The sequence below is a fragment of the Acomys minous genome (genome assembly GCF_964271855.1).
Source record: "Acomys minous genome assembly, chromosome: 6".
NCBI classification, from domain to species: Eukaryota; Metazoa; Chordata; class Mammalia; order Rodentia; family Muridae; genus Acomys; species Acomys minous.
Genome location: NC_140487.1, coordinates 97,731,445 through 97,754,152, shown reverse-complemented (window position 1 = coordinate 97,754,152; position 22,708 = coordinate 97,731,445). Strand labels below are relative to the sequence as shown.

Sequence of the window (22,708 nt, the reverse complement as noted above, 5' to 3'; positions counted from 1 at the left end):
TGAGTTTGATCCCAAGAATGTACATAAAAAGCCAGGCATGACAGCACATGCTTGTTACCACAGTGTTGAGGAGATGGAAATAGAGGAATCTATGGCACTGGCTAATAAGCCAGCCTAGGATAATCAGACAAGACCTAGGCCAATGAGAGACCTTGTCTCTGAAAAGCAAGACAGATAGTGCCTGAAGAGGAATCATACCCACATTCGTCCTCTGGCCTCCAAATTCATGTACACACATGCATATGCTTACATGTACACATGAACATGCACACACACACAGACACATACACAAAAAGGGAAAAAATCCTCTTTGAGAGTCTATAAATGCCAAATTATTTTTAATGGTGATCAAATTACTTTTCCTTTTCACATTCATTCTCTCATGGTGGAGTTTTCCAGAGGCTACTTTGTGGCATCATTGTTCCAACAAGTAACAGAACATGTGTGTATTTTTTTCTTGAGCTATATTTATACATTACTAAACATGTAAAAACCCAGCTTTCTGGGGGCTAGAAAGACTGCTCAGGGGTGAACAGTTCCAGCTGCTCTTCCAGCTCATAACCATATATTACTCCAGCTCCAGAGGGTCCAATGCCTTCTGGCCTGTGGACATGAAGCATGCATGTAATGCACAGACATACATGCATGAAAAAAACACACACATAAAAATAAAATAAAAATATATTTCTTTTGTATATAAATATAAATATGTTTAATGCACATTGTTTGATGAGTTTGGATACATGAACAAACTTATGGCACCATAATCAAGTTAAAAAACACTGTCATCTCCTCTAAAAGTTCTTATTCACCAAGAATTCCTTTTGTGTGTGTTAAGAACATTTAGCATGAAAGATAAATTTCTAATAAAATCTTAAGCACACAGTATATATAGGCTTATGTTGTACAGTAGGTCTCTGTAACTTATCATGCATCTCTGAAAAAAGTTTTTTTGGTTTTTCAAGACAGGGTTTCTTTGTGTAGCCATGGCTGTCTTGAACTCGCTCTGTAAACCAGGCTGGCCTTGAACTCAGAGATCCCCCTGCCTCCCAAGTGCTGGGGTTACAGCCGTGCACCACCACTGCCCAGCTGCATCTCTGCTACTTTACGCCTACCCAACCCCTCAGCACTTCTCTCTTACCTGCCCTTTGGCAACTGCCATTCTAGTTTAGATACTGCAGGAGTAGAATCATGTAGTACTATCCTTTTGTGTTTGGCTTATTCATCTAGTAAAAGGCCCTCAGGCTTGTCCATATTATTACAAGTGACACTCACATTCCTGTTCTTACTCATTCTTTTCTCCTTCCGCTCACCCCAGTCTTTTCATCAACGCTGGCGTCATTGTCCGCAGAGGCCACAATTTCTCCATCTGTGCACTGACTTGGTTTGCTTCCGTGGAATATGTTCTTGTATATTCCTGCTTTAAAAAGTTCTGTGTGGGGCTGGAGAAATGGATCATCAACTAAAAGCCCTGGCTGCTCTTTCAGAAGGACCTGCACCTGGGTGGGAGCTACTGTTCTAGCACCGCACAGCAATCTATAACTGTCTGCAACTCTAGTCTGAAGGGATCCAAACCCTCTCCTGGCCACCCTGGGCATCAGGCACACACATGGTTCACAGACATAAATGCAGGCAAAACATTCACACAGATAAAGTAGAACCAATGAATCAAAATGTATTTTAAAAGTTCTATGATATGAAGATACAACACATAAAATTCCTTTGAAGTCTAAGAATATATTTGATAGTTAATCTTGTCTACCTGATAAGACTTAGAGTCATTCAGAAGACAAACCATAGGTGCGTCTGTGAGGGTGACTGGAGAGAGTTTTAAGGAGAGAGGAGATCTACCTTGAATGTGGGTGGTACTATTCCATGGGCTGTGATCGTAGACCAAACAAAAAGTACTGCGTAGAAAACCAGTGGAGCACCAGCATTCATTTCTTTCCACTTTCTGACTGCTGATACAATAAGCCTCACATTCTTGCCAAAAGCTAGACTCCCTCTGTCACACCTTCCCTGCCATGATGGACTACTGTGCCTTCGAGTTGTGAGGCAAGGGAAACCCACCCTTCCTTGAGTCATTTTTGCTAGGTCACAACAGGAAATATAAATACCCACAGAACAGCCCAGCACGTATCAATACTACTAAGGTTTACAATATTAGAGCCTCTTTCAACAGTATTACTGTAAGAAAGTTCTAACACATTTGCATAGAAAAGACTTAACTCTCATTAAAGTTGGCGCTCTTCTTATTTCATACCTTAGCCTGAGTAACTAATTAAGGCAAATGGCTTCACCTTAATCTGAGTATTATGGGTCCTAAGACAGTGACAGACCGTGAACCTAAGTTGGATAGGGAAGTAATGAATCACTTTGGAATTTCTGCCACCACCCGACAAACAGGGTTTTTGGTTGGGGCTTAGTACATGTCTGTAGAATGGAAATGAAGCCAGGTACCAGGAGACGAACAGTTTTCTGTCCCAGCTCTTTTCAGCAATTCTAACATGTTCTCTTTTCCTTTTTTCCTGAAGGCTAAGCATAGAGTAGTGTACAACTCTGAACTAAGGAGGAAGTTGCCTTCACTGGATTGAAAAATCAAGACAGATTATACTGGACAGTTCTTAAAAATCAGGTTATGTGTGTCTTTTGTGAGCAACACTGAGATGAGGCTTAAGGCTAATTTAACAGCTTCTTAATAATTAGATTTGAAGACGTTGTCCTGAGGGAAGAACTGGAAGTCCTTCCCATTAGAAAGCCCCACATGCCTTCCCACATTCTAACGTATCCTGGTTGGGGAAAAATAAAAATAAAAAAACCAAAAACTCACAACCAAAACCATGATATCAAGGGACTAGGAATCCAATTCTAGTTCTGTCCCTTATGATGTGACCTTGAATTTGTCATTTAAACACAATCTTTTCTCACTTTTCTACATGTAAATGATTAACCACTTTAAAGACTATCTTATTTCATAGAAGGAAGAAAGACATAACAGTCCAATACATTCTGATGCTGCCGAGGTGAATCAACCATACATAAGTTCTGACACCCCTGAGGTTTCACTGGCCTTCATGATAACAGTGTGAAGACTGGTAGACCCTCCTCTAACAAATGAGGAGAGCAAGCTGCATCAAGTGAAAGGGTAGAGCTGGGCACGGCTCTAGTCCTCAGTACTCTGTCGTGGAGCTTAGAAGAAATATTTCTCTGAATAAAAGGGAGCGAGCCAGTGAGCACCAGCATTCTTGTTTCTGCTCCTGACTGCTGTGCCACACACTCCTGCCAACAGCTCCTCTCAACCTCACACCTTTCTCATTACGGAAGCCCTGAGAGCAGTAATTTATGTGCTAATTAACTTGACCACATTAACTTTTGAGAATGTAGTAAATGGTATTAAAGCTCTCACTGGCAAGAAAAAAAAAAAAAATCCAGCCCAGCCCAGCCCAGTGTGACCCTAGAGGAGTAGTCTCAAGAAAACTGTAGAATGCTGTCTTGCTCAGAAAGTAACGAGATTACCGGGAGAAGGATGAGGCCATGCTTCGAAAACAGGAGTCCATTACAAGAGGCTTTCACTTACCAAATGGCGGTCTGTTACAAACTGTAACTAGTTAAATAAAGTAAAAATACATGAGTTCACACTGATGTAATTAAATAACTAAATAGGGGAAGAGACGCTCTTTCTTACTGCATAATTCAGGTTAGAGAAATGACTAAAGTGATGCCTGTAGGCTTTGAACTTTTACAAACCTACTTTATTTGGGGCTCTTTAATGCTCACACCTCCCTTCCACCCCACCTGCCCTAGATGGGAGGAATGCGGTCATGGGAACAGGAGAAGTAGACCTTTTTTAAGACTCAGTTCTTTGGAATGATGCCATTCCTCGTTGTCAGGATTCCAGCAGATCCATTAAACAGCAACACAGAAATTCAGCAAAGGTGACTGACTGCAGCCACAACAGCCAGATCCCAGAACCTCAAAACATTCTCTGGAGTGTTTCTTTCTAGGACAGTCTTGAAGCAGAGCAATGAACAGCCAAATGATAGACAGCCATGCCAAAACCAAAAAGCCAGGCCTCTTGCTTTGGGGAGATATTTACATATATCCTCTCAGAGTCTGTACTAGGATGTTTATCAGCTGGCAAAGACCATATCCCTGCAAGAGGCAGTTTCTCTTCTAGTAGACAAACATGTGCTCTCTCACAAGTCTGTTTCCAGTGGACAAACACGGCACACCCTCACACAAGTGTTTCACGTTCTACACTTGGGATCAAAACAAACACATGTTTACATCCCTGCAGATGCCATCCTATCCGAACAGTGTGCCTGCCTGGTCACTTCTCAGCCTCCCACCCCTAACAGCCATATTTGCCTGGGCAATGTTTCTGGGACTGTCCATGACCTTAACCATGGTCCAAATGTATTATGTAGTATCTAGAATATACCACTGAGCTTAAAAGAAAAAACAAAACAAAACAAAACCAACAGATGCTACCAGCTACCATGCCCCAGGTTCCTCCCCTAACCCTTCTTCAAACACTGATACAATTAGGAATTTGTTTTGTTTTGTTTGTTTGTTTTTTGTTCTGTTTTGTTTTAATTTAAGATTTTTAAAAATTTATTCTTGTTACATCTCAATGGTTATCCCATCCCTTGTATCCTCCCATTCTTCCCTCCCTCCCATTTTCCCCTTATTCCCCTCCCCTATGACTGTTCCTGAGGGGGATTACCTCCCGAATTTGTCTTTTAAAATGCTGTGCCTCTGAGCTTGGGCACTATGAGACTTTTCAAAACTATGTGCTGTCCTTGCTCTGGTCATTAATAAAAGGACTGAAAACTTTAATTGGCTTAATCAGCGTGATCAGCAATAATTTTCTTATGGGGATCATTTCAGTTAATTACTATGCATAAAATGAGAAAATCAGAAAATTAAAAATTAGGAGATAATTAAATAATTGATTCAAGCAAGATTTACTAATAGATGCTGAAACTGTAGGGTAAAAATTTGATTAAAAATTAGATAATTGGGCTGGGTGGTGGTGGTGCATACCTTTAATCCCAGAACTTGGGAGGCAGAAGTAGGCAGATCAGATCGAGGCCAGCCTGAACTACAGAGTGAGTTCCAGGACAGCCAGAGCTGTTACACAGAGAAACCCTGTCTCAAAAAAGAAAAAAAATTTAGATAATTGGGGAAAGACAAACATTGCATGTTCTCTTTCAATTGTGGCATTTAGATTTGAACTTAAGGTTAAAGTACAATAACATATAGATATGGAAGCAAATAATGGAACCTACTATTCTGTATGCTAACTAAAAATTAAGAAAAAATAATGAAAAAGAAAAGCAAAACATTTATAATCTCTAAATATTTTCCTACAAGATAATTAATTAAAAGGGAGAAAAAACAACTCTGTAGTAAAGAGAACTGGTAGACATAGCCTGAATGAAATAATTAAAGTTGCTATATGCAGTGATGAAATGGAGCTATCAAGAAAAATATGCATTATATATTGAGAGTCTGATGATGCACATAGAATGCAACACTAATTTGAGGGGAATCTCGGTTAAAGCTGTAGGAAAATTCTTTGTATTTCTGCTGCAAATTTTCTGTTAAGGTGGAATTAAAACATTTTTACTTTGAAATTTCTATAGTACTAAGAATACCCAGGGCTGGAGAGATGGCTCAGAGGTTAAGTGCATTGTCTGCTCTTCCAAAGGTCTTGAGTTCAATTCCCAGCACCCACACAGTGGTTCAGAACCATCTGTAATGAGCTCTGGTGCCCTCTTCTGGTGAGCAGGTGTGCATGCAAGCAAAACACTTTATATTTAATAAGTAAATAAATATTAAAAAAGAATAGCCATAGAAATAGATAAACATATGAGAAGTAGGGAAAATAAAACTTGGCTTACTCAGTTAACCAGAAAACTTGTAAGATGGAAAAGGAAGTAAGAGAAGGACAAGTATTTGAACAAATAAAATTATAGGAATCTGTGAATACCTCCCAACAATAAACTTCAATGTCTAAGTTCTTCAATTAAAAGATCCAGGAGGCTAGCTGACTGAATTAAAAACAAGAGCCAAACTCTTTTCTGCATGAAACAAACGTTACTGGCAAAGACATGCACCAATTTAAAGTGAAATGATGTTCCAAATAAATCACCTTGAAATTAACAAAAATGTTAACATATTTCATGAAAGTTGCTGAATTTATTTTTCCTAAGAGACTGAAACATTCCACCTTGCAGGGAGCTAGACAACTCAAAATAGCTCCAAAGAAGTCTCTGAAACTACCAGATTACTAGACTCCTCTCTCCCAGAATAAACAATAGACACCCGAAAGCTATTCTCAGAGGAGAGGCTCAGAGAAACCAAACCGTGAACAGGACTCTGAGACCAGACCAGATGCCTGGAAGAGGTTTAGACCGACTGAGTCACTTGGAAAGATGCTCTCCAACCTGTTCAGCTGCCTACAAGCTGTGCGGTGTCTCCAGGTGTGAGCCGTTGCCCAAGCTGGGGTGGGCTTTGGTGATGCTGCTGTCTTTGAGCATTTCTGCTCCTGGTAAGCAACCCTTTCACCCATATTCCTGTAAACAACCCCAATAAAACTCACTAGCTCACCAAGTTGGACTTTGGTGGTATATGTACCGTGTGGTCTGTTGTGGGATCTCCAATCTGGAGTGAATAGACCTGTGTGTTGTATCTCCCCAGGAAAAGTCTTATTAAACAACAAGGATCAATATATCTGCTCAAATGATACTTTTTAGTGAAACTTTCCATGATTATCTTACATAAAATAAACATCCATGTTCCTATTTCCCAAACACCTGACAATAGTTATTTCCCACTGTCCTTTATCCACCCCCTGCCTGTTTTTCAGAGAAATTATTACTGTCTCTTTTTCTTCTTTTGTGGTGCTGGGGATTTAACCCAGGGTTTCACACATGAGGCAAACACAACACTCTGAACTGTATCTTCAGCCTCTTGCTTATTTGTTTATATTCTGAGAAACATAACTTACAAAGGACAATACTGTTGCCTACACTTCCTAAACTTGTATTTTACCCATGGTAGGTGTTAGTTGCATAGCTATAATATATAATTCAGTATTTGACTTCAATGTTTTGCCGTATGTTGAATACTTTTCCAATGCTTTGTTTTATGTGCTTAGTAGATTATAAACTCATAACAGAGGTTAATCTACATTTCATTTAGTTGCCAAAGCATTAGGCATAGGCTTTGGACAGATTACATACACTCTCTTACTTCGGGACTATTTAGAGCTCCACAGTCACAATTCCAGATAAAGCCTGTTTCTGAACAATAGCATCATAAAAGAATAATAGAAAATTGCCCCCCTCCCAAAACCTAACCTATTTCCTTCTGTTCTGCAATAATTGTAGTTAGGAACATTGTATCTGTATGGTATATAATGCTGACTGACCCCTTAGGTGACTGGATTTTTTTTCTTCTCATACAAGAGAAGATGGTAGCAGGCAAGATGCAACTTGGACACTGTTTTCAGGTTGGTTTTAAAAGAGTCTTGGTAACATGAAAGATACATTTTAAAAATAAGAGTATTTGGTCTGCATGCAGCCAAGGTTCTTAAAAATATTCTATTTCCTTGACAGTCTTGTATTTTTGTGACCCCAACTTAAGGCTCCAATATTGGTCATAGAAAATATACCTAAATGTGTTTAACATACCATTACTTAAAAAGAAACAATGGTATATAAAACTGAACAAAAGGAATTAAACATGTCTCTATATAATAATAAGTGATTTTAGGATTCTACGACTTTCTACATTTTTCTAAATAATCCTTAGCAGCCATAGCTGTCTCAAAGAAGACATTGTTAGTTTTATCTTCTCTACAGCAACAACAGAACATATGGAATTAGAAACACATTGATAAAATGTAACACAATCCAGGTGTGTGTGTGTGTGTGTGTGTGTGTGTGTGTGTGTGTGTGTGTGTGTGTAATGAGAACAGCTGAAGTGGGGAGAAGCTGTCTGGGTAGGACTGTCTCATTGCCCTGGGTATAGTGATGTAACAGGTATGCTCTCTGTTAGCTTTGCTCTGGGCTTCTGCCAAGGCTGAAACTCTATTACTCTGAACTTCAATTTTCTGCATAAAGCCGGCTGCCCCCTGCTTCCAGCTAGCTGACCCATCAGAACTCCATAACAGACTCCATTTTATACTGCTGACTCTCATCTTTGTAGCCTGGGGAGGGAACCTTTACAACTACAAAGACACCACATTTCCCCAGAGACTTCTAAGTGGAAAAGTGGAAAGATAACTAAAATCATACATGATGGGGTCACAACTCAACTTCAAAAGCCTCAAGCTACCAAAACTCAAAGGTATGACAGACTTAGCTGACCGAAGTTATAAGTAAAAAGAGCAATACAGAAAGACTGCTGGTGGTCTGCTAGCCTATTTGTCCAAGTCCATCTAGGCTATTCTGAGAGGTGCTATGACAGAACACTGTGATGAAGCATCTGTTGTTCGGCCACAGTCATATAAATACAGGCCAGTTTTCCTAAGCCTAAGAATCATTTTTTTAATGTGGCACCAACGGACCCCATCCCAGGGCCTTTTATGTTCTAAGCAAGTGCTCTACCATGGAGCTATAGCTCCAACCTCAAGACAATGAGTTTTAATTGTCACAATCAAATCAAACTCTTATCTTTGTGTCATACTTTCCTCATAGCCTCTTGCCTGATTGCTTTAAGAGTTTGCTAAATTCTTGTGTTCCTGATATATACAAATGTTGACATTTTCCCGTCAGTCACTGTTAAAACCCAGAAATGCTCATTTGTAACTACAATATTTTCTCCCAGATCATCTAGGGAACTGGGGTGGGGAGAGTGTTCCTAAGACTAATTTATCTGGAGGTGGCGGTTTAAGCTCTAAGTCTAAGTAACTCTGAGTCATCCTCAGCCTGGGTGGGACAGCTCTGTCACCTCCCCAGAGCTCAGGAAACATCTCCACAGAGGAGATGGAGACTGGAAACCGTAGGATGGGGTTGTGCTGTGAAATGCCGACTGCTGGACATGATGTGGCTGCTGGACAAATGAACTTATAGTTGCTGTGGTTACCTACACAAGATCTGCACAAAATCAACCCAGTTAAAAATTCCAGCCTCATTAATAAATCTTTTTTTTTAATTTTTTAATTTTTTAATAACTTATCCTCTGGAACTGAGACAGGCAGTTGTGAGCCACCATGTGAGTGCTGGGAATTGAACTCAGGACCTCTGGAAGAACAGCCAGCGCTCTTAACCTTTGAGCCATCTCTCCAGCCCCCCATTAATAAATCTTAAAAAAGAAAATTCAATGAGTAGCCTGTTTGAATTTAATGATACCTACTCAGGCCGGGGGAGGGAGTGGGGTGGGGACAGAGGTGTATTTGCACAAAATGATTATTTTAAAAGAGCAATGGATAATATTTAAAATCTGTTTCCCAGTACATTTTCAGTTCTTATATGTAGCAAAGCAGTTTTCTATTCTAATTTCAATAAAGGAGAGTGATATTTTATGGATGGAAAATAAATAAATAAATAGATAGATAAATAAATTGGAGCTAAAAAAAAAAAAGAAAGAAAAGAAAAAGAAAATTCCATCATGGAGCAGGGAAAGGGTACCCTAACACCCATCCACACCTCCCCACCCTACCCCCAGCTGAGGAACTGTTAGCAGCTGATGGCTACTAGGGAAGGGAGAGGTTTTTGTTTGTTTGTTTTTTGTTGTTGTTTTTCCATACTAGATTCCCTATGCTGCAGTGGGTGGCTCATGCTCATGCATGTATACACAGCATTGTTGCACTCAGTGGGTCAAATTAAGTAGAAAAACAAACAAACAAATAGAAAACAAGGACATACAGTTGGGAGGGAAATATGACTGGGGTCCCTGGAAGAGTTGAACAGGGAAGTGAGGGGTAGTTAGGACCAAGATACACTATATATGAAATAATTAATGAAATAAAAAATTTAAAAGTAGGGGGTGTTAAAAGTCAGTACGTACTGATACTGGTCAATGATTCAATAAAAGCTTGTCAATCAAACCTCCATGGGTTCTCCGTATTTTCAGGAAAACAGCAGTTTTGATCAACCCTGTGAACTGCTTAAATCACACTGTACTGTTTCCAAGAATCTGAAAGATACTAATACATATATCCAAACCTGCTGCCACTCTCAGCAAGGGGAGAAGCTGGTGACTGTCAACACTGAGGGGCAGCTTAAGGTATTAGAAGAGTTGGTTATCTGAGCAGATATAAGTAGGAAAATCCAGGTTCTGTGCTTCACAATAGAATGGACACCACGTCTCATTTCCCCATATTTCTACCCTTAAGCATGCAATCAAGAGAGGATTATTTATGGAGCAGTAGCCCATTGCACAAACCTCACATCACAGAAACAATATATATTTTGTTCTGATCAAAATTGAATACTTCATGACTGCACTGTAATTCCCTTTCATTAGGATGCCTGGGCATTTTAATTTAGATATAATCATCACATAGCAGGCCATTTATTATGGTGTTCTGCATCTACAAACTCACCTTTTATTTTAAATTTCAATGTATCTTTAAACATTCTCTAAAGACTCCACTGAGTCTCACATTACATTGCTAATAGGATACACACTCTACACATGTTGGGGAAATATATGAAGGAAATACATCAAGTTTACTAGGTGTGATAAGATCACAAGACCAAAGCTGGAATAATGACATACTGTGTGTTTTGTGTGAATTGAAGGAGGAAATAGTATATTAGCTCAGGGAAATGGTGGAGACAACTAGTTTATTAGCTATGATATGCCATGTGTCAGGACTATAAAAGCTAAGCAGGAAACCAAGATTTAAATATATTTTGGCATGGTTATTGAATGCTTCCTTAAGAGACCCAGAGGAACATCCTAACTATTAGAAGTTTGCTGAACAGACCATGTCTTATAGCTCATTAGAAATGGAAGCTAGTAGAAACAGGAAGTGGTCTAGGTATATAGGTGTTTAAGTATTTACAAACATGGAGGTGGTGTGTGCCATTCTTAATGCTGGCCATCAAGTTTCCAAAATCAGAAAAAGAACACTAGTTAAAATGGCTTCTAATCTGCTCACACAATTTCAATAAACATTAGTACTGCCATTTTTGTAATCAAGTAAATAATTTCAGAATATTGATGTCATATGAGGATAAGATGAGATGAAATTAGAAAGTACAGTAGTATAGTTTATCTCACCAAACAAAATCACTGAATAACTACAGTGTGACATGTGCTGCGGATATAAAAATATCATTAATAAACTAGTTCCATTTAATGTAGGTTCAGGTTAAAAAAAAAAACAAAAACAAATTCCTTGAGATGAAAGAGCGAATTTTAGCTCTTCATTAATGCTGATGATACTGAAAACTTATAATGATTTCAGTTTACAGAAATGGTTTCTTAAATATAAATAAACTACCCTTAAACAGTTGTGAAATAACTGCACCTCTTTCTATCGTATGCCTTAGCGTCCTCAACAAAGAGAGCTATGGCTCCAGTCTTATCTCGTTCTCTCTGAACTGGTTCTCCTCTGTCACCTGGAATACCAGTGACATTAGTAGATTGCTAGTTGATGCCATCAGCTCTGAACATCCATCCTTGTGCTGCCAAAGTTCATTCTCCTGAAAATGAACCTGACACCTGAACTTTGCCACTTAAAACCATTCAACAGTCTTCAAGGCTTGTAGGGTATAGGCCAGGTCTTCCGACTACGGGAAGCTTTGCATTTCATGTGCCTTCCTCTTTAGTTTCAGCTCTGTTCCTCTTCTTACAATCTGTACATTCATTTTTTTTTTCTGTCTTCAACTCTACTTCTTTATTTTATTGTTTTAAACCCTGGAAGCCAGGTAGAGAGGTGTACATTTGTAATCTTAGCCCACAGGAAGCAAGAAAATGGTTGTAAATTCTGGGTCACCCTGGACTACTCAGTGGGTTCCAGGCCAACTGGGGCTACAGAGTGAAACCTGTCTTAAAGATCCACCACTGCAACTGGAGAGATGGCTCGGCAGTTAAGAGCACTGGCTGTTCTCCTTACAGGACCAAGGTTTACCTCCCAGCATCTACATGGGAGGCTCACAACTATCAGTAACATCATCTCCTGATAGCTGATGCTGTCTTCTGGCCCTTACTGGCACTAGGCATATGCATGGTGCACAGACATACATGAAGACAAAATATCTAAACACTTAAAAAATAAAATAAAAAACCACCACCAACAACAAAATTCTGGGCCTCTAACTCCTCTGTTTCCATTGCTAGCTAGAATTCTGTTCTACTTTTTCATTCTTCAGGTTTTAGTTTAGTTGTTCTTTAATCTGGAACTTTCCTGATCTTCAACTTCCAGTCCTCTTAACCTAGGTTAAAGTTCCTTTGGCACACTGGGCCTCTAAAGTTACAAATGGTCCCCCTATTCTGAAAACTGTACCTCTGAAGGCAAGGTCACCATAACCCAGCTAGTAACAACACTCAAGCATGACCTGAGGTTGGCCTTGGCTGTGCTGATCTTATCACTATGCTCTCCCCTCTGTAGTCTAGGATTATATTTTAACCAACTTCCTTTGTGTTTTAGAACCTGAAAGGAGCTGTAGCAGTGTGTGATGGTTTGAGGAAGAATGGCCCCTATAGGCTCATATACTTGAATACTTACTCATCAGGGAGGAGCACTATTTGGAAGTACCAGAAGGGTTAGGTGTGGTCTTGGAGGAAGTGTGTCACTGGGCTTTGAGGTGAAGACAGAAGAAGCCTAGCTAACCACGCCTGTCAGCAAACGTGCTCAAGCAGACAGCCCCAGTTACCAGAAGAATGTGTGCTACAATCCAGGATAGCAATATATTGATTTTTAAACAAAAATATGAGTATGATGTAGCTCCTCTTATAAAAGTACTTAGGAAGCCAAGCTATATTGAAACCAGTATCAAATCAAAGTAAGGGGACGTCAAATAACTTATGATGACTGAAAGCCTGATTAGCATCGCAGTATGCCATGGGGGGAGGAATTCTCTTTTTTTTACTTTTTACATTTAAAAATAAAGCACGCACTGTTTTAGTTTTGTGTCACTTAAAATGATAAACTAAGGCCAGGCAGTGGTGGCGCATGCCTTTAACCCCAGCACTTGGGAAGCAGAGACAGGTGGATCACTGTGAGTTCGAGGCCAGCCTGGTCTACAAAGTGAGTCCAGGGCAGTCAAGACTACACAGAGAGAAACCCTATCTCAAAAAACCAATAAATAAATAAATAAACTAAAAAAAAAAAAGCCTTTGCTTTTTATAGCCAAGAATCCTGAATTAGTTGGATACTTGGTAGCAGCTGCCATGAGTTGAGGAGCTAACAGGCAATACATGGCTTAGTAAGGGAGAGAAAGAGAGGCTGTGAACACATGTACAATTCTCTTTACACAGGCAGAACTGAGGAGTAGTGAAGCTGACTGTCTGGAATCAAGTAGGAAACAAAGTCATGAGTCATTGCTTTCTATCCTCAAGATTATTAATACATGGGACTTTTAGAGACTAAGGCTCTTCAACACCCTAGTTAAGTCTCTCTCATTCACAAGTATTTGCTTGAAGACAAAACAGGTTATGAGCCTAGACTCTACTTTAGAGGTCTGTAAATAAATACTCTTTCCTATTTCTTACCAGGACCTGGAAGCTCAAATCTTGGATCTCTGATGAAGCTTTGAGAAGTACAGGCCTTGGCTACCTGAACTCAATCCCTGGAGCTCCAAAAGAGGCGGTACCTGCCCTAGAGTTGTTCTCTAATCTCTCAACGGGCATATGCAAACGCAGTTCTTATTTAAAAGGTATGAATTGTAATATGTAAGTAAAGCCACACACCGTATTTTCCAGCTTTCTGTCATTGCTGAGTGTGGGACAAGTGTTACGCTGTTCTCCCAGGTTAACGTTTGAAGCCTGTAGAAGCATCTATTTGGCCTCAGATCATGGTTCCTGATGGCTGCCTAAATTTCAGGCCTGCACTTAGGCTAGGATTAGAAACTAGTCCAACAAGCATAGCATTTTAAAATAACTTCTCCATTAACCTCTTGATTAATAATAAGAAACTTCCCCTTTGATTGAACAACCTTGTATTTTTTACATGTTCAAGTATAGAAAATCATCTGGACTGTTAAGTTTAGAGTGACCAAAGGATAATTTTGTATTGACATTGTTGATTTAAGCATCAAAACCAAAAAGCACTGCTCCCACGTGATAAAACATTGGCATCCCAGCTCAGTGAAGTTGCATTCATTTCCAATTTACAGTTCTGAGGTTATATCCTTATGGAATATTAGTTTCTAAATGTTTAGGTGTGATATACATACAGAATTTATTTGCAAATAAATGGTTTATTAAATATTTAAAGAATTGTTTCAAGAGACAAAAAAAGAAAAGAAAAGTAAAGAAAAGAAAAGTACAGGCCTGTGGAGAAGAATTCAGAGTCTGGGGTGATGTGTGGGGTGCCCTGACAGCTATCCCTCCCTTTAGACCATATAGCACATACCAAGTCACTTTAAGCTTCAGTTTTCTCATTAGTAACATGTATCTGAAAGTAATTATGCCTAACTTAGAGTTACAGGAAAAATAAAATGAAATAGTATGTGTTAAAGAACATTAAGTAAACATTACTTTTTCTTACCACAATAAGAAACATTCCTATTTTATTTTGAAATTTTAAACATTGCATACTAATGACCAGAAGGCGGAAAGATGGAGGAGACTTTATAATCAGAAAGGAGAACAAACAGGTTTATATACAGGAAACATCTTGTTTTGTGAAGTGGATTGCATAATCACATTCCTTCCACATTGTGTCACTTGCTTCTTAGGGCAGGAAGCTTGCCGCTAAACCTCTCACTTTGGGACCTACTGAGGCAGGGAGGAGGGGACAGAAGTATTACTGTAGAGAAAGAGGAATTGCTGGAATACATGGAAGGTGGTGTCTGTCTTCCTAGCCTGGTCTTTCTGGCCACCTGCCACATAACATTCTAAAAGACACAAGAAAGCAGCCAGCAGCCAGTCCACTGCCCTGAAAGCATCAGCCACACAGTGAGTCATGCTTCTTGTCAGCATGGATGCAGTCAGAAAGGGATGCGTGGCTAGCAGTGGCTGGATACAACCTCCCAGCCCTTTTGGCTCAGTGGCCTGGCTGACTGGTTTAGATTTTCCAGTAACAGAACAGAACTTTCTAGACAAGAAAGAATGAAATCAGTCTACCCTACTTCTGAACAGAACCTGGAGAACAAAGTGTATATGGTTTTAACCTTAAGTAAACAAAAATGATTCCAATAACAATTCCAAGGCACTTGCTGCTTCGCAGAGCCTTGCAGACAAGTCAGAAATGGCAATAAATTTCTTACACTGATCAAGACATGTTTCTTGCTGCATATAAAAGAGTGTCGTTCTTCTCACTTTGCTCCAAGATCCCTCTACCCGAGCATCACTAACTGAAACCCAGCTATTCCCACCGCACTTAACACAACTGTATGGTACAGCTGTGCTGAAGCAAATCAGCAATTCATTCTTTTGGTGCCAAGTAAGATTTTATTAAGTGGCTATACTGAATTTTATTTATCTGTTCCTTGGCTGTGAACATTAAAGTTGTTTCAACATTTGGGCTGTAATGAACAGTGCTGCTAAGACACTTGTGCTTTATAGGGACATGTCTGTTTTTTGTAGAGTATATACCTTGAATGGAAATTCGGGGTCACACAGTCACTACATCCAGCTACTATAACTTTCAAGCTGTTTTCTAACATGTTTGCAGCATTTTATAACCTTACCAGAAATGTATGGAGAGTCTAATAGTTCTACACCATACTCGTCACTATCTCTGTGTTGGGTACAGCTATGAGAGGGTGTGAAGTGGCACCGCACTGTGATTAGCACTTCCCAAGTAAGGAATGATGCTGAGCACCTTTCCAAGGCCTTATTGGACATTTGTATATTATTTGGAGAAATATCTGCCAAAATATTTTGCCTGTTTATAAGTTAGCATACAAAGTAATGGGTTTCATTATGTCATTTTCTTTTTCTTTTTCTTTTTTATTTATTTTTTATTTTTTATTTTTTTCTTTATTAATTTATTCTTGTTACATCTCAATGGTTATCCCATCCCTTGTATCCTCCCATTCTTCCCTCCCTCCCATTTTCCCCTTACTCCCCTCCCCTATGACTGTTTCTGAGGGGGATTACCTCCCCCTGTATATGCTCATAGGGTATCAAGTCTCTTCTTGGTAACCTGCTGTCCTTCCTCTGAGTGCCACCAGGTCTCCCCCTCCAGGGGACATGGTCAAAGGTGAGGCACCAGAGTATGTGAGAATATAATTATACTTTTTTCTTATTCACCCCTCGCCCCAATATCCCTTTCTATCCACTCATTTTAACGAACATCTTGCCTATTTTAAAATTGGGTTATTTTTCTTTTCTTTTCTTTTCTTTCTTTCTTGGTTTTTTTGAGACAGGGTTTCTCTTGTAGTCCTGGCCGTCTTGGACTTGCTTTGTAGACAAGGCTGACCTAAAACTCAGAGATCTGTCTGCCTCTGCCTCCTTTAATCCTGCTGGGATTAAAGGCATGTGGCACCACACAGGGCTATTTATCTTTTCTACCACTGAACTATAAATGTTCTTTTATATTTTGGAAAGTAATTTCAAACAGTAAACCCAATCTCTTCACTCCTTGTGGATATGTCTGACCTGTGGCTAGGCTGTATATATCCCAGGGTAGCTATGAATGTAACCTAGCATATTTTTAGACAACTTAAAAATATTGATATCCCTATGTGGTTCCCCAATTAATTTAGAACAGAGCCCCAAACTGCCACTCTGGCTTATAAAGCCCACATGATCAGGCCACTGCCTGCCTCTGCAGCACCTACTCAAACTGCCTCCCCCAAGCCGGCATACCCTAGTAAGAAGATCTTCATTTTGCTTATGCATGTTATTAGCGGCACAGTCTGTCTGTACGCCTGTATTCTCTTTTTCTAGATGGTACCTTCTTATCTCCTAGGTTTCAATGTAAAACTTTACAGACAAATTTTCCTGAGAAGAAATTCTGAGTAAAGAAGATTCCTCTCCACAGATAACTTTTGAAAGATGAGAGACATATTCATTATTTTGATGACAGTACTGGTACCATGGATGCATATTATATTAAAATTTTTCAAAATGTACTTTTAAAATATGGCCTTCTTTGTATGTGTTGAATATTGCAGCCAGGACCTTGCACATGCTATGACACATACTCTACCATGAAAGTAGAAGACTGTCTATTTGTTTCACTGATGACTCCTCAGCTTGGCTTACAGTGAGGCAATTAACAAATATTTAATTAATGAGTGCATTCTATAAATGTTTAGAAAAAACCTGAAACAATTAGGTAAATTTCCATTCTTTCAAAAGATTCACTGGTATGCTTCAGACTTAAGATAATGGGGTTATTATTTTTGTTACTAAGAGTATCTTTCTCAAAATCTTTCTTGGATATGATAAACCAGCCTGCCTCCATCTTGAGCTTGAAAGCCTTTTTCTAGTAAAGACACAGTCGATTCATTCCTGTTTATAATTAACTCTTGGTTTCTCAAGGACTAGGATATGCTCCACCTGTAACTTCAACTACAAATGGTTCTGTACTTCCTGTTTCAGGAAATGGCAGCTGTGCCTTTGTTTCAGGAGGTTGTTGTGATCACCTTGTAACCATGCCTTTATGACTACCTTGTTATGCCCACCTTGCAGCCTTGTCTTTGTTTCAGGAGGTCGTTATGACCAACTTAATGTTCACTTTTGTAACAACTCCTATTTGCCTGTCAAATGCCGCAGTTGGAAATGTACTACTCCTCAACCCTTATCTCATACACATGCAGAGACACACGTTTGCACTCACAGAAATCCCATAAAAACGCAAAACTGGAAACTATAATATTCACAAAGACCTGAAAAATGATGATGATGATGATGATGGTAATTCCTTGGCAAAGCATTATGAGATGAAGAACCAAAAATGCAACTGTATTTGTTTTGTGTTGGCAATCTGCTGCTAGGCATGGGGCCTGCCCTTAAGAGTAGTTTGTATACCAGTGTGACTCAGAGAAAACTAATTTTTCATTTGTGAGCAGTTATAACTTGGCATTAACTTCTGGGTTAGGGATGTAGGCTTGTGTCCACCTCCCCTTAGTGCTGGAACTCCATCTGTCTCAGACATATGCATACTATGCACATGCATACTGGCCCTATGTATTCCGCTGCCGTCTCTGTGAGTTCATACATACATCAGGCCTGTGTCTCTGCATCTGTATGGGTTTCCTGTGATTTTTCCTTGGCTCTCTTCCTTCTGTTTGCTTGTTTTATCCTAGGTCTTACTCTAATATACTTATATTATTTTTCTTATTTTATTATTATTTTTAGATACTTGTTACACAGAGAGGGGGTGTGTGGAGTCAGATGGGCAGGGAATTTGGGAGGATCTGGGGGGAAACTAAACAGCAATCAGAATATCTATTTTTAACTAAAAAAAAAAAAAAGAAAAGAAAAAAGAAAAAAATCCCTTATTTCACTCATGTCCAATTTATTTAATTTTATTTTATGTGTATTGGTGTAAGGGTATCAGATTACCTGGAACTGGAGTTACAGAGAGTTGTGAGCTGCCATGTGGGTGGGAATTGAACCTGAGTCCTCTGGAAGAGCAGCCAGTGCTCTTAACCAATGAGCCATCTCTCCAGCCCCAATGCTGATCTCTTGAACCCTGCCTTTAACAGCGTGTGTACATGAATTTAAAAAGCTTGCTTTAACTAATTTGGCCATGATACGGGTCAATGGTCTTCTCACATCTGTGGGACTAACAGATGAACTCCACTATCATTATTACAAGTATTGTTTATGTTTCATTTAGTATTTGGTGCTACTATATCCCCCCATTGTAGGGGTTAATTTTGTGGTATTACAATAATGATGATATAGTACAGTAATGGTCTAGTATAACATGTATAATCTAATATTAATAATAAATATACCACATAGCTATAACAATAGCCACGGAAATACATCAGAAATTGTCTTGGAGCTTGCTATTTTCCAGATATGGGCATTTTGTCCAAGTGATTTCATTTATTTCTCTCAAGAATTTTTTGAAGTAGGTATTCTTTTATAAATAGACGTTTGAAAGACTCTACCCAGCGGGGGATAAAAGCAGATGCCAAGACTCATAGACAAACTTTGGGCAGAGTGCAGGGAGTTTTATGGAAGAGTTGGGAGATAGAGGGACCCAGAGGGGACAGAAGCTCCACAAGAAGACCAACAGAGCCAACAAATCTGGGCCCAGAAGGGCCTGTGGAGACTGATGCACCAACCAAGGACCATGCACAGACAGGACCTAGGCCCCCTGCTCATATGCAGCCAATAGAAAGGTCAGTTTCCATGTGGGTCCCCTAGCAAGAGCAACGGGATGGTTCTGCCATGAACTCTGTTGCCTGCTCTTTGACCACTTCCCCCTGGCAGGATGGCCCTGCCAGGCCACAGAAGAAGAGGATGCAGGCAGTCCTGATGAGAATTGATAGGCTGGGGTCAATTGGTAGAGGAGGAGGGCTCCTCCTTTCTGAGGACTAGGGGAGGGGGAAGGGAGGTTGGGGGGAAGGAGAACTGGGAGGAGACCAGGGAGAGGGCTACAATCAGTGATATAAAGTGAATAAATTCAAAAAATAAGTTTAAATGTTAAAAAATGGGAATTTGAGTTTTAGAGAGGTGAATTAACTGTTGGTGACAGGCAAAGCTACAGCCTATCCTCAACTGCCTTATTTCAAAGGCTCTACTTTGTTCATCCTGTTGCAGTATTTCTTAAATGCTCATTAATAGTGTTTCTCAGCTTACTATCCAATTCCTAAGGCTTGGAGGAAACATTTGTCCTGAGAATGACAAACTTTTAAATGGGTTAGGGGCAAAAGTAGGAGTTACCTGGTTCTAAGTTGGCATATTTAGAAGGTATCTGGCTTCATTCGATCTGACTTCGCACTGTTAGTGATTACTCCCTGGAGGCCCCCTGCTTACACTGAGGCGTGCTAGTAAAGGCACATTGACCACAATAGACTTGGGGGATTTCCTTCACCATCTAAGCTCTGGTTTCAGGGGACTACAGGTGTCTCCTTACCTTTGGTGCCAGGTGGCTGCAGATTATCTCCAGTCAAAGAACACCATCCCACAGGAAAGATGTCCCGGGAGTCAAAGCGGCACCAGTAGTCAAATGCTCCTCGCCACCCATCAAAAGTGACAAGCACCTCTGAGCCTCGAACTTCTCCAATAGTGGCTGGACAAATGAAATGAGGGTTCTTTCTGTCTACAGCTTCTAATTTCATTCCCATTTTGAAGAAGTTGTGGGAAGGTGATGGTGGCTCCTAGATGAGAAACAAATATTCAGACCTACCTCTAATTTGTGAGGTAGCTAGGCAGATCAAACGTTAAATATTCACTGTCCACCCTGCTCTTTTCTCCTAGGAAATGATCACCTGGTTCAAAGTGTCCCTCTACCTTGTCATTCTTCAGCATTCTTTCTCCATCTCTCAAATGAATTAATCAGCCTTCCAAGTTATAAAAACCTTATCGGATCTTGACTGGAAATGTAATGCATTTATAGTGATTTGGGAAGAAATAACCTTTATTACTGGCAACATTAAACCTTATCTATGCATATGATCATCTTTCTCCATTTAAAATTTTAATACAGATTTCTCCTTTATGCAAAATTTAAATCTCCTCTATAAATAGATCATGCTTTAACATTTTTGTTACATTTATTTTTTGTGTGTGGGTGTGTGGTGTATGTGCTATGGCACACATGTAGTTAAAGCACAAACTATGAGAGTTGATTCCTTCTCCCATGCTGCTGTCAGGGATGTAAGACTCAGGTTGTCAGCTACTTGGCAGTAAACACCTGTCCCACTGAGCTATCTTAACAGCCCCTCATGCTATTTACTAACATTTGTTCTCGGTATATTAGTGTTCCATTGTTACCATGAATGGTATTTAAAGCATTTTTATTATCAAACTACTAGCTTCTATAAAGTAGGAAAGATGCTTTAAAAGTTGATCAATGATACTCACTGATACATGAATTTTTGCCTGCTTTACTTACAAATCCCTGAGTGAAATCCATGGAAGTATTTCCTACTGACTGAAGGTTTTCCAGTTTTGTTGTGCTGTCAAATGAGCAAGCAGCTGCCATGTTCATCAGAGCAGCTGCAGCTGCTTACAACAGACCACCACTAGCAGCCTGCTGATGTTCCCTCAGAGAAGGAGGGCAGAGGGACCCTCTCATGAGATTTGGCTGTTCCCTCCTGTACCTCCCAGTCATTTGTATGCAATTTTTCCATAACCGCACACAGTCTTAGGGCCTGTTGAGGTACCAGAGTACACAGGCTGGGGAAAGTAACTGGAGAGAGGAGCTCCACCTGTCTATGAAGCCATCGTCTATGCTGGATGAAGACTTTGCAGTGCAGCTGCTGTGAGGTCACCGCTGTTCTGTAGGTATGCCCAATGAACTCACTGGATTCCTATGTTGAACTTGGCTTTGTCACTGGGTCTTATAAGGAAGAGGCTAGACTTTGTCACATCTTCCTAGGAAAAGAATTCCTGCATCACCACTTTTTCCTCATGTACTCTGAGGTTATTTTCAGGAGCACACGTACTATGATTGCTTTGTTTTCTTGGTGACTTGTTACTTTTTAATCAGCACTTAGTGACTTCTTTAATGCTTTTTAGCATCAATATTTGTTTGACTTAAGTATACTTTATATCATCTTAATAAAAGTTTGCTTGGTACTTAGACAGTCCTCTCTCTCCTCTCCCCTCATCCCTCTCCATATATTAGGGTTTTACTATGCAGCCATGGCTGGCCCGGAGCTTGCTATATAGACTACACTGTCCTTGTACACAGAGATCCACCTGCCTCTGCCTCCTGAGTGCTGAGATTAAAGGTCTGTGCCACCATGTCCAGTGGCTACTATCAATATTTTTATGTTATTATGTTTAAATAATGCCTGTTACAAATGATATTCTGTAACTAAAACATTTCTCAGGATAATATGATATTTATTTATTCAATTTCTAAAAGAGGTGGTTTGATAGGTTTCCCAACTTTGACCCAAATTCCTGGGCTCAAGGGATTCTCCCATCTCAACCTCCTGAAAAGCTGAACAGGTTCCACTAAGCCCATCTGAATTTATTACAAATATCATACTGCCTATGTTTCTATTAAGTTTGATTTATGGATCTTTTACCTTTTCAATTAACTAAGTTTCCCCCACTTTCTCTTCACTGACTGAGAAGTTAAACATTCTATTTATAACTGTTTGGTGGATTCCCTTAAGGCTTCAACTGTATGGCTGATACAGAAATTCTAAAACATCTTTATTAAAATTTCTCCCCCTTTTCTCCTTTACTGACTCAGAAATTATTCTATTTATAATTCCTTTGTGAATTCCCGTAAGAATTTAACTGTAGAGCTGGGTGGTGGTGGTACACGCCTTTAATCCTAGCACTCAGGAGGCAGAGCCAGGCTGTGACTTTGAGGCCAGCCTGGTCCACAGAGTGAGTTCCAGGACAGCCAGGGCTACACAGAGAAATTCTGCCTTTCAAAGCAAAACAAAACAAAACAAAAACAACAACCCAGAAACCCCAAAACCAATTA

General features: G+C 39.7%; 1 protein-coding gene across 7 annotated transcripts in view; it reads right to left on the bottom strand.

The window, feature by feature from the left end:
• The window catches only part of SCMH1 (Scm polycomb group protein homolog 1), a 121,312-nt gene that overhangs the window by 36,817 nt on the left and 61,787 nt on the right, over positions 1-22,708 (bottom strand). For all 7 annotated transcript variants that reach the window (XM_084785104.1, XM_084785105.1, XM_084785103.1 and 4 more), the window contains one exon: positions 20,174-20,417. In XM_084785104.1, coding sequence (XP_084641230.1) covers positions 20,174-20,417 — 244 coding nt within the window. The remainder of the gene's footprint in view (positions 1-20,173; positions 20,418-22,708) is intronic.